Below are 12,032 nucleotides of genomic sequence, written 5' to 3'. Positions count from 1 at the left end.
AATGAGTTCTGACAAATTACAATTATCTTAAAGCATTAAAGTTTCTGGATATATTTTAAAAATTCAGCATATATACATAAAAAATTCATGAGAGAATTCAAATTTAATAAATTGTTACCATCATCCTAAAAAAAAGATAATAAAGGCATATATAGTCTGTTTTGTTAAGCATAATAAATAATAAATTATAGTACTGCTATTTTAAAATACATGTAAAGCATAATTGCTAATTTATTTTTTCTAAGAAAATAAATTAGTTTAAATTATGAAATCTTTTATTTAAATATAAGAGGCTATTACTTAATTTGTAAGTGTATATTTGTGAAACTTCTCTCATTTTTGTTAATTTTACTTTTTCACTTTGAGCATTTCTGAACATGTTCGCTTGACTAAAACCCTTTAAAAACCCTAGAGAAGAAAGTTACTTGTCTATGGCGGTTCAGAGGATCACTTCCACCGAAGCACAAGCTTCGAAGAAGGTTTCGAATGACCATTTCTTTTGTAAGCAGTTGATTCTATCGATATCCGTATTCGTATGCATGATAGGTTTAAGTTTAATAAATGAAAGGAATCAACTAGTTGTTTTGAAAACGGATGGTACAACTTTCCCTTAGGATTAGGATAAATTCCTACTTCTTTGATGCTGAAGAGATGTTCTTTGCAATTTAATCAAAGTGATGTAATGTTATGAAATGAACCGAAAGTTCATGAATGTGTTTGATTTTCTCCCAATCTCACAAATGTAATATAAATTTGTTGAATATGTTTGTTTGAGTTTGGAGTCGTGGCTTATTGGTTTTAACCTAAGGTTTTTGGTTTACTTCATGCGGATTTGAGATTAAGTTATTCAAGTGAAAGTTTTTTGTGTGAGTTCCAATATTATAGCACATAATCTTGCTTTTAAATAGTTAATAGAATGATTGACACGATTACATTAGGTCAAAACTAATGAATGCAGATTTTAAAATTCACACTAATATGATATTTCTAGACTGTGCAATTCAACTGTGTTACATAATTAAGTGAGTTTTGGTTGGCAGAGGCACAACCTTAAGAGCAAACTGAGCCTTGGCTTGGGACCCACATCTGATTTTGTTGCATTAGACATTTTTTATCATTTAATCTCCCTTTTCATTTTCTCATTCATCTCTCCCCAACAGAGTTTAACTGTGGCTGGAGAATAATCTGTGTGTGGAATCGTTTATTCTGTTTTAAATATTTTAGAGCTACTTTTCTAACCTTATGATATTGTTGAAGTATGGAGAGAGTTTGTGTGGGGAGCTGTTGCTGGTGCCTTTGGAGAAGGAATGATGCATCCAGTGGATACCATTAAAACCCGACTACAAAGTCAAGCTATTCTAAATGGACTTCAGGTATGATGGCAGCCTATAGATGAATTAGACAGTATTGTCGACATGTTTAAAAAGTTATGAATGAGCTGCTGTTCATATATAGCTCCATCATCTAAAGTTTTTCTCCTTCTTTGGAACATCATTCTGCCGATAGAACCAGAAAAACATATTGCAGATGGTGCGATATGTCTGGCAGGTTGATGGACTAAAAGGTATGCTATTTTGATCATTTAATATTTTTATTCCTGCCATGGATAGTTTTTATGCTTTTTAATGATGAATTTTCCTTATGTTTAATGGCATTTCATGCGTGTTTGAGTTAACTTTTTTGCTTTCAGAACTTAATCAAAACTTTTAAGAGAGTGCTATTGACTTGAAAGCCTATTTGGCTGCCAAATGATGGAAATCAAACAGGCATTTTGATAGATGAGCAATGACTTCAACTCTTAATTTTTCTCTATTTAAGTTTACTTGTGATCTAAGTAGTCTTTCTCACCTAGTGGTATAAGACTTTGTTGTTGTTGGTGTAAACTTATTCTTGAATCTAGTAACATATACTTTGGACTATGAACTTAGAAATTTGCCCCTTGTGATTAATTAAAATTCTGTAGGCTTTTACAGGGGTGCAATACCTGGTATTACTGGATCTCTTGCGACTGGTGCAACATATTTTGGTGTCATAGAGTCCACAAAAAAGTGGATTGAGGATTCACATCCTAGTCTTAGGGGCCACTGGGCGAATTTCATTGCTGGAGCTGTTGGTAAGCAGATTTGAGCCATGTAATAGTAAATTAGTAATACTTTTGTATCTTTTAGTAATCTGATTTTGAGAAGTTATACATATTGTTATTCTTTATAAAAGTGGATGCTCCCCCGATTAACTTCTAAGGAAGATCATTTTTGAGTTACCCTTTTTTGAAAAAGTAACTTTTAGATGCACTACCGTTATTATCATCCTGGTGTTATATTTTATTCTTGTGCCAAATTTGAAGGTTTTGTGAGTATGAGACCTGTAACCATTTCAGTGGGATCAAATTTTCCTTGTTTTTCTCTCTATTTTCAGGAGACACTCTAGGTTCCTTTGTGTATGTTCCATGTGAAGTGATAAAACAACGGATGCAGGTTCAAGGCACAGTTACGTCTTGGAGTTCGGTTGCTGTGAAAAATGGCAAAGCAATTAAGCCTGGCGCACAGATATATAGTTATTATACAGGGATGATCCATGCAGGCTTCTCAATATGGAAAACACAGGGCTTAAAAGGTTTATATGCAGGGTATACACTAAAAAAATACTAGTTTTCTTTTGACACTATGGTATTGTTTAAATGTCACATTTTTAAAATGCAAGCGGTGAATGAATCTATATCTTATAACGAGTCAATTTTTAAATTAATTCTAAGCACATTTTTTTTTTGGGTCCCATAATTTCATTCATGATTTTGATTCCTTATATTTCTTGTTTCTGTAGATATTTATCTACTCTGGCAAGGGATGTTCCGTTTGCTGGCCTAATGGTATTATATGTAACCCACACAATTTCACTGCTTATGCTCTTTCTATAATTTGCTATATTTTTTGGGGTATATGAAAATATTTTATTTAGTCTCTATTATTTTTTATCAAAAGTCCTTTCTTCTTATTTGATCAAGGCATCTTCTTTTTGTGTACTTTTGGTTACACATCGAATGGCCTATAAAATCATAAATTTAAGGAAGGACACTTGTTTTATTGAACATAAAGAGTTGACATATTGAACACATGTTGTATATTCTAATATCAACTATGTTATTCATAGAGCTGAACAGGGAAGGCTGTCTTTTCTTATCCATATCAAAACCTTTTATGTTGATACACTTTCCTTTTTTGGATCTGATTTATTAGTTCAACTGCCACACCTGGTATTTATTTCAGTTATAAAATTAACAATTATGTTATGTAAATCTCTAAGATATTGTACTTGAAAAACCAGGGAGATCTTTTGCAGCAATATCTGGAACTAAATACACATTTTTCTTCCTGTTTACTTGGAATCTAAAAGAAGTAACAAAAAAATGAATTGAAAATTAAAGAATTATTTTATTGGTATCAATAACACAAATTACATTCTCATCATTCTCTATTTGTAATAACCAAAACCTTTAAAAAATGAAATAAGAATATGCTGAAATAAATGGGAAGATTTTGAAGATATTTTTTCCTAATTACTATGGAGAGATACAGAGAATATTATTTATCCTAATCTGCTATTTTCAACTGTATCCTCGTCAATGGATGGTTGAAAGAGATTGTTTGCATTTTCACTGGCAATTGGAATGACACTTAAATATGAATGACCTGTTGGTGATCAGCTCCGTCCTGATTTCAGTAAATAGACTCACTACTCACAACCATCATATCTTGTCTGTTATATGAAATTGCTGTTTTCATTGTATAGGTCATGTTCTATGAAGGTTTGAAAGACGTTAAAGAATATGTAGAGCAAAGAGGGATATATAGCCCAAATTTGCGTGTTAACCATTCATTCGAGGGACTGGTTTTAGGAGGATTAGCGGGTGGTATGTGCAGTGCTCTGCTTTAAATGTTAAGTGCTGCAGTGTTCTCTGTCTTCCATAAAACTCAGTATGTTCAGTATAATTCAACAGGTCTCAGCGCATATCTTACTACTCCTTTGGACGTTGTGAAAACAAGACTGCAAGTGCAGGGTACAACTTTGAGGTATCATTTCCTTTAGTAAATATTAGACAGGTTATGGTATGCGCATTGTGTGCCTGCCACCAGAATACTGGTTATATTTTTTTATTGATAGTCACAAACAGGGTTTTGTCAGTCGAGTGAGCTGAGTTGTAATATTTTTAATTATTTAAGCTAACTTTATGATAATTTTGCTTTCGAACATTGTCTTAGGTATACTGGTTGGTTGGATGCAATTTGCAGTATATGGGCCGCAGAAGGCATGAAGGGAATCTTTAGGGGTGGTATCCCCAGGATTGCGTGGTACATTCCGGCTTCAGCACTTACATTCATGGCTGTGGAATTTCTCAGAGATCATTTTAATGAAAGATTGCCCAATGATAACTTGCGAGATGTTAGCAGATTATCAGTAGACAAGAAATCACTGCAGGAAGTTGCTTAGAAGATTCTCATCGAATCACGCTTTACTTCCCATCCAGATTTTTACGAAGAGGGGAGGAGGTTGTATATCAAAATTTTGGACATGCTCAAATAAGTCATAATTAGATCCCCATTATTGTGAACATACGCAATTGCAAAGAAATCACATTCAAAATGAAATCGTAAACTTGTTCAAATTTGTGGTGGCCAATTTGTGCCAGTTCAATCTGGTTCGTCTATTCGACCAGTGAGAACCGGCTGAAACAAGTAGAAAGTTGAATATGTTGTCTTTTGAATTTGGAGTAAGTTTGTTTTTTCAACTATAAATGATTTTAGTTATATAATTTGAAAAAAAAATCTTTTTTATTTTGTTCAAATCTTTTTTACATAGTAAATATCTTTAAAACATGGGTAATCTTAAAGTCATTGTATTTTTACTGGGTATGTTGTCGTGGGTAGCTACTAAATATGTAGGTAGTTTCTTTCTACACCCCATCATTTTGTTTAAATCTATTTCTACCCTTGTTTGTTTTATTTGAAGTTCTATCCTACGTGCATGCGGAAATCTAAACTTCCACAAAATATGATCAGGAATTGGAGTGGGAAGTGGAAATTGGTTTCCATTGTTTCCGGATGCATAATATACTATTCCGAAATAGATTTTCTATGTTTCGCAAAGCAAACTAGTTTCGGAAACAGAAATTAATTTACTTCCAGGAAAGGTGAAATTTATTAATTTCGGAATTTGCTGCCCGGAAGAGTGAAAGTAAGAGAATGTTTGTTTTCATTTTTTACCATTCCAACAATCAAAAGAGTCCACAAATTCCATCTGTGAGTGTTTGCAAAGTCTCAAATTCCATTTGTAAGTGTAAGTGTTCGCAAAGTCCAAAATTCCATCTGTATTTGTTTGCAAAGTTTCAAACAAAATTAATTTGGAATGCATCTCAAACTGAGATAATATTCTGGAAAATATTTTCCTGAACTCATTTTCGGATTTTGTTTTCTGGAGGATGCGTTTTCTCCTATTCATTTGAAATCATTTTCCAATGGACTCTTATCGGTGTAGAAAACACAGCTAACTGAGGCTTGGAACAAGATGCCACCGAAGCTGCACAACCAGGTATGAAGGTGCCGTGAAAAAAGAAATTAGGGTACAAGTAAAAAAAAGGTTAAAAGGTCGATTGTGGTATTTCATTGATGGGGTGCAGGAAGCAATTGCCAAATATATATTAGAAATATTTTATATTAAAAAATAGGTTTAAACTCTCTTTTGGTCCTCATATATTTGTTGGTGAATCTTAAGTGGATCATCGTTTTTTAAACTGTCAAAATTGCGTCCATATACTTGTAAAATTGAGTCAATTTTATCTCCTCCGTTAAGTTTTGACAAACGGCACTAAGAGATGCTAACCTGTATTTTTTGTCAAAATTGCGTCCATATACTTGTAAAATTGAGTCAATTTTATCTCCTCCGTTAAGTTTTGACAAACGGCACTAAGAGATGCTAACCTGTATTTTTTTTTTAAAATGACGTGGTATTATGTATTAAATTAATGGGTTATGTGTTTTATCTTTATTTGTCTCCGGCGGCTTCTTCTCTGTCTCCGGTGCCAATTTCTTCTTCTTCTCAATTCTTTCTTCACAGTTCAATCTTTATTTCTCACAATCAAATTTTCCACTATGGCTCCAACCCCTTCTTCCAAACAAAACTACCCCACCCAAATGAAGACTCCACAGTCCAAGCACCGTCTCAATTTCCATGACCCCAAATCAGCACTGCAAATGCACCCTTTTCCCAACCTAAATTGTGCTGCAAACAAGGAACCCCCAAATTGTGCTGCAAACAAGGAACCCCCTTTTCCCTCGTTGAAAGTCGCTAATGGAGTTTATTTTGCTTCTGCTATTGTTCGGGTCGTTGGGTGAAGATGAAGCGAGGTTGAACACGCCCATTGTGATTTCGTTTAACAAAGGTAGAAGAGAGGTTTCGGCTGTGGAGAATATAGCCAACAAACAGATCACATCTTATTGTTTGGATGTGGATTACTCTGGATTTTACGAATTCTTCATCTTGGTGAAAGTATTTATATTCTTGAACTTAATATGGAATGATCGAATACACAATGGAAGGAGGTGCAAGAAAAAAGGTAATCTTTTTTTCTGGTTGGGTCAAAAGAAGATGGTGGATCCGACGAGGTTGACAGTGGAAGGTTGTGGCTTAATGGTGTTGATGGTTATGTAGCACGGTGGTGGTTTGGGCGAGGATGGTGGCGGACATGGCTAACGACTTAATTTTTTTTTTTTGTGAATGGAAATTTCTGACGTGGAATTAACACATAATCCATTCAATTTAATAGGCAATGCCACGCTATTTTAGAAAAATGACAGCTCAACATCTCTTAACGTTGTTTATCAAAACTTAACGGAAGGGACAAAATTGGCTCAATCTTACAAATATATGAACCCAATTTTGACAGTTTAAAAAGCGATGACTCACTTGAGATTTACCAACAAATATGAGGACCAAAAGAGGGTTTAAACCTATTAGGACAATTATTTCCTGTACTCTATCATTTTCTTCCTAAATCTTATCACTTTTTTAATTTATTTTCCAGAATACAATAAACAATTTTAGAATTTATTTTTCCGGAAATCAATCAGCCCTCCTTTTACGGAAAACATTTGAAGCTTTTGATGGGGTAAGAGGTGAAATTTGATGGGGTAAGCTTCAGTCAAAGATTAGGTACTTAATTTGGATAGGCAATTGCTTTTTTAAACCCATATGATTTTTTCTTGCTGAAAGATGAAAATCACCTTAAATAAATTTATATATAACTTTATTCTGTCTCATCCTCACTGCAGCTCTCTTTGACCCGTTAGATTGCTTGATTTCACTCCCACCACCTCTGATATCTATCTATTGTTATTACTCATTACCGTCGGTGAGGTATTATTGTGAAAGGTTAAGGTGTTCACAATTTGTTTTTCTGCTTTTGATTGTCTGATGTGCGTCATACCTCATTGTCTGATCCGTAAAATTTTTGACTTGTAGAAGTTAGAAGTGGTTTTGAATCTTGTAATCTGAGTTTAGAAGTTCTTTTTGATTGGATTGTGCAATGCATAATATACTTTCGAATCTAAGTTTATTATGAATTGAACAATTAGGATTGTTTATGCATAAAAAATATTTTTTCAAATCTTAGATTGTACAGTTCGTTTATGCACGAATAATATCTTGTTCAATGGGTAAAATTATTCTACACCAATGCCTTATGTTAATTAACTCTTGAAAAACTATATATCGTGTACAGTCTTATATCTTCAGTTGTAATTGAGGCCTGATTCCCCTTCATTACGAAAGATCTCCAATGTTAGCGGCTTGTAGAACATTCACAAGTTGTCACTTTTATCATGGAGAAATCCTTGTCTTCATTTGGAGAGGAGATTTTTCTTTCAATTTTCTTAGAAAGACAAACTAATATTTTTTTTATCACATGTTGATCACTCAGTTCTTTACCAATAATGAACAGCATCAAACTCAAATTTAAAACTTACATTCTCTACATTGCCAGACAACTGGATCATTCTCTGTAATTTGTTTTAATTATTTTTCAGGTGTCTTTGTTATTTTTTTTTCTAGATTAGTTATAGTTGTAGAAAGTTCCACTGGTTTATAATTGCTCCAAACCACTCTCTACTGCAGTGTAACTTACTTTATGTATTCTGATGTAGAATAGAACTGTAACAATCTTTTAGATAGAATGAATACAATTTGCATCTTTCAGAAACTGAGCAAACAAATGTTGTAGTATAGTAACACCTAGTGATATTTTTCTTCAACTAGTGAAGTTTGTTCACTGCACCATCTGGAAGGTCTCAAATAATGTGCTGTTAGGCCCTGATCTTCCGCAGCAAGTTTCATGAAGACGTTTTGGTTATTCTTCAAAGCCTGGAGGAACACCCAGATTGTTATCAAACTCCAATTTGGGTGTAACTAGTCCAAGGTGACAAGTTCTTCCCATCGCATCCTTCCCTCCAGACATATCAAAGTCCATATCAAGTGGCTCCAATTTAGGTACTCTTTCAATAGTTTTATCAATTTTCCTTTTGCGAAATAATCCCCACAGGAAATGTCCATCGTTTATTGCAGCAATAGCACCTGTGCACACACTAGTTGATGACATCTTTGCCAAGACAAAATGTAATAATAAATATTAGGTTAAATATGTTTTTAGTCCCTAAATTTGGAAAAGAAATTGAAATTCATTCCTATCCTAAATTTTGATACATTTTGGTCCCAAACGTTAAAATCGAATTGATATAATCCTTTTAAGTGTTAAATTGTTTTGACGTATCAAACATGTTTCTGGCATTCGAGCTGTACACTGTTTGACTAGTTCTAGCTCAAATGTCAATCTGATTAACAAGTCTAAATACATTAATGTCAAGTTTAAAGATCAAACTTTATGAAAGTTTAAGATATGAATGAATTTCAATCTCACCTCATCTAGGAACTAGAAAATATATTTAACCTTAATGTTGGTTAAGTCATGTAGACAAATTGGACAAACATTGAATAGAGGATAGGTTTCAAAAGAAAATTTTAATATTTTGAACCTTCTCTCCCTAATCTTTGATATCAAATATTCATGAAAAAGAATTGTAGATTAGAGTGTTAAGAAAGTAGTAGAGCAGATCTAATGCATGAAACAGTTTACGCACCCCTTGAGTCCATGCCAAGTTGATTTGAGGTAAACATCAGCAACTCCACTCCATTAATATAACTTCTCAGCATTGTTTTTTCATCTTTCATAAGCTTCAATATACTATTCAGGTTCATTCTTGACCTACATTGAGAGCATGTATAAACAGAATAGCTTAAACAATAAATACTGGTCCGACTGACACCAAAAGAGAAAAGGAAAAAAAGAATCAAATAAAAGTTAACCTCTCAGTTTGTTCTGATGGAAAGAAGTACAGTGCAATATCCTGAAGCTTAGGAGAATCATCTTGGAATATGTCAATCAAGACCTTCAAAGCAGGACCGGACTCCAATTGAAGAACCGATGGCATTTCTCTCGAAAATGCAAATGCTTTCCCATTAACAATGAATGGTGGTTGGGCTTCAAACCCATCATAAAACTTGCTAGGTGCAGCAGTATGAAGAATTTGGAATTGACCCCTAGAAAATGGTGAACATGTTAAATTCAGATTAGTAAAACTGTAACCTTCAGATAATACTTGCAATAACTTCCTCAAATGATTGAGACTTGCACATGGTACCCATAACAATCTCTTTAATCACACAGATTTCTATAGTTTACCAATTGTTAACATTTATAAGCTCACTACCCAACATGCCAATATCTGTCGTATGGAATTGAGTTCATTGTAAAAGGAAGGGGCAAAACATTTTTTGCAGACATAAATATTCGAAATTGAAGACAAAATAACAAAAGCACACTACAAACATGTAAATTTATTTAGTTTCTATGCATATTGCTGAAACTGAAACTGATTCGGAGATGTTGTAATTCGTAAATAGTAATATATAAGATTGAAAGGAAGAGACTTTCCTTCTTATGGATCTTTTGAAGGAGGATTTACTAAAGACATAACACCAATAAAATACGAATCCAATCCAGACACAACACCAATAAAATACGAATCCAACCCACACATAAGAGATTGACACCACCTCTAATCCAAAATCTTAAATAATGGGTTTTTGAGTCTTCTTTCTTCTTTCTTACACGATACTCAATTTTTTCATCTTTACTCACTTAGAAGTATTTCAAACAACAAATACCTCTTACTTGTAGTGATATTTATCATAACGAGACACGCTTACCTTATTCTTTGTCAAGAAGACTTCTGATATAGAGATTAATCTAAATCGATCATATAGATTAATCACATCTTTATAGATCTTTTGAAGAAGGATTACTAGGAAGACATAACACTAATGAGACATGAGCCTAACTCACACATAAGGATTAACAACACTTCCAACCCAAAATCTTAAGATAATGGATTTATGGGTCTTATTCTTTATATGTGACTCAACTTTTTCATCTATACTTAATAATATGAAGACTTAGATTCATACTTGGATTTTCCAACACATTAGCATTTCTCAACATATTCTCACACATGTAAGGGGAATAGCAATTTAAGGGAAATAGTTATCAATGATAAGTGAAGAGAGAGGTACGTACCTCCAAGTAGTAATTGAACACGGTAAAAATTTACAATCAAGGTTTAAGCTTTGCTGAATACTCTTGTCATATTTTTTAATGGTGAACTGTTTACCGTCATCATTAACACAAGGGATACCACCTATAGAAAAGAGAGAGAGAGAAACAGAGCAAAAGAAAATGGAATAAAATACGAGATGATGGGTTCAAAAACCCAAAAGGTGCAGTAATACATACCATGATACACAGTAACATACATGCCCACGTTTGCACGAAAAGACTGAAGTAGATGCAACAAACAATTGAAAAAAAACATCAGATATGACAGACAAGAAAAGTATCCTACCTGAGCCGACAATAGGGGAAGATTTTCTTGCGAGTAAAGCTTCAAAAGGTGCCGCTTTTGTAGGCTTCTCTTTCTGAGGATCATGGATTTGAACTTTTTTAGCAGGTGTCACTCCACCCATTGGTCGCTGGTTTTTTCCTAAACATATCTTTGATGGTCCTACAAGATCCATAGTCTCAAAAACAAATCACATACATGTGCTAAACTAGCACAGCAAATGATTTTAACATTCTTTCTGTTACTACCGAGTAGGATCGACCGACCAGATATGCTTAGTCGCTACTGAGTAGGTTAGACCGATCGTCCAAGGACGGTGGGAGTATTAATAAAACCGACCGGGTACGTAAGGGTTATGGAAGCTGGTAAATCCCGGTCGGACGCCAGGGTTACACTCGCGAACTCTTCAGCCGTTGGCTAGAGACAACCTTTTGAATGTCAATGAATGCATAATTAATGATATAACGGTCATTGTCGAGCAGTTAAGGTGAACATTGATCGTCATTAAGAGGTAAATTAATGGATAATATTCTTTGAAACCATATAAATAACAATTGATTGAGAAGGTAAACCCTCTGATTTGATTAACTTTCACTAGACCCGCAAAGATAAATTCTGACTTGAGCGTCGGAGTGTTTTCTGCACGTCACCCCACTTTGACATTGAGAGAGGAAGAGTCAGGAGGTAAGGCAAAAGCGAGAAGGACCGATCGGTGAAGGAGGAGCATTCCCGAGCGGTAGCAGTAGGAGTTTCCCTCGGTCCCTTTCAGCAGAAACATTTTGGCGCCCACCGTGGGGCCGAGGATTGTTGAAGACACCTTACTGAGGCCATAAGGATGGAGCAGGACCCGACAATGTTTATGCAGGAGATGAGAAGAAGGATGGAGGCAATGCAGGCAGAGATTGAAACCCTTAGGGGCGAGTGTGATGCGGCTAGAGGGGCGCAAGCTAACCGTCAATCTTCCGCACGCGCACCAACACCGCCTATCGTAGAGATGCCGGAAACGGAGCCGGACTCGGAAGAAGACACAGA

General features: G+C 34.6%; 2 protein-coding genes across 2 annotated transcripts; one reads left to right on the top strand and one right to left on the bottom strand.

The window, feature by feature from the left end:
* Positions 1-346: 346 nt before the first annotated feature.
* Positions 347-4,660, top strand: LOC108330867 (uncharacterized). The gene is made up of 9 exons (XM_017565451.2): positions 347-501; positions 1,258-1,373; positions 1,507-1,564; positions 1,964-2,113; positions 2,416-2,626; positions 2,821-2,866; positions 3,787-3,907; positions 3,995-4,067; positions 4,257-4,660. The coding sequence occupies exons 1-9, from the start codon at positions 432-434 to the stop codon at positions 4,483-4,485; spliced, it is 1,074 nt and encodes a 357-aa protein (XP_017420940.1). The 5' UTR covers positions 347-431; the 3' UTR covers positions 4,486-4,660.
* Positions 4,661-8,395: 3,735 nt separating this feature from the next.
* On the bottom strand, positions 8,396-11,175 carry LOC128196188 (uncharacterized). The gene is made up of 5 exons (XM_052876418.1): positions 11,004-11,175; positions 10,679-10,799; positions 9,409-9,642; positions 9,183-9,307; positions 8,396-8,619 (listed from the first exon to the last, which is right to left on the bottom strand). The coding sequence occupies exons 1-5, from the start codon at positions 11,173-11,175 to the stop codon at positions 8,396-8,398; spliced, it is 876 nt and encodes a 291-aa protein (XP_052732378.1).
* Between the last annotated feature and the right edge of the window lie 857 nt (positions 11,176-12,032).

The sequence above is a fragment of the Vigna angularis genome, chromosome 4 (genome assembly GCF_016808095.1).
Source record: "Vigna angularis cultivar LongXiaoDou No.4 chromosome 4, ASM1680809v1, whole genome shotgun sequence".
In the NCBI taxonomy this organism is placed as follows: domain Eukaryota; kingdom Viridiplantae; phylum Streptophyta; class Magnoliopsida; order Fabales; family Fabaceae; genus Vigna; species Vigna angularis.
Note: the sequence above shows the minus strand (reverse complement) of the source record. Positions and strands in the feature narration are given on the sequence as shown.

Excerpts from the sequence above, each read along its gene's own strand:
- LOC108330867 (XM_017565451.2), top strand. The coding sequence starts at position 432 with ATGGCGGTTCAGAGGATCACTTCCACCGAAGCACAAGCTTCGAAGAAG. Across the intron at positions 1,374-1,506 it reads CTATTCTAAATGGACTTCAG|AACCAGAAAAACATATTGCA; the intron begins GTATGATGGCAG and ends TTCTGCCGATAG. Across the intron at positions 2,627-2,820 it reads TTAAAAGGTTTATATGCAGG|ATATTTATCTACTCTGGCAA; the intron begins GTATACACTAAA and ends TTGTTTCTGTAG.
- LOC128196188 (XM_052876418.1), bottom strand. The coding sequence starts at position 11,175 with ATGGATCTTGTAGGACCATCAAAGATATGTTTAGGAAAAAACCAGCGA. Across the intron at positions 9,308-9,408 it reads CCATCAGAACAAACTGAGAG|GTCAAGAATGAACCTGAATA; the intron begins GTTAACTTTTAT and ends CTCTCAATGTAG. Across the intron at positions 8,620-9,182 it reads ACTTGGCATGGACTCAAGGG|GTGCTATTGCTGCAATAAAC; the intron begins GTGCGTAAACTG and ends GTGTGTGCACAG.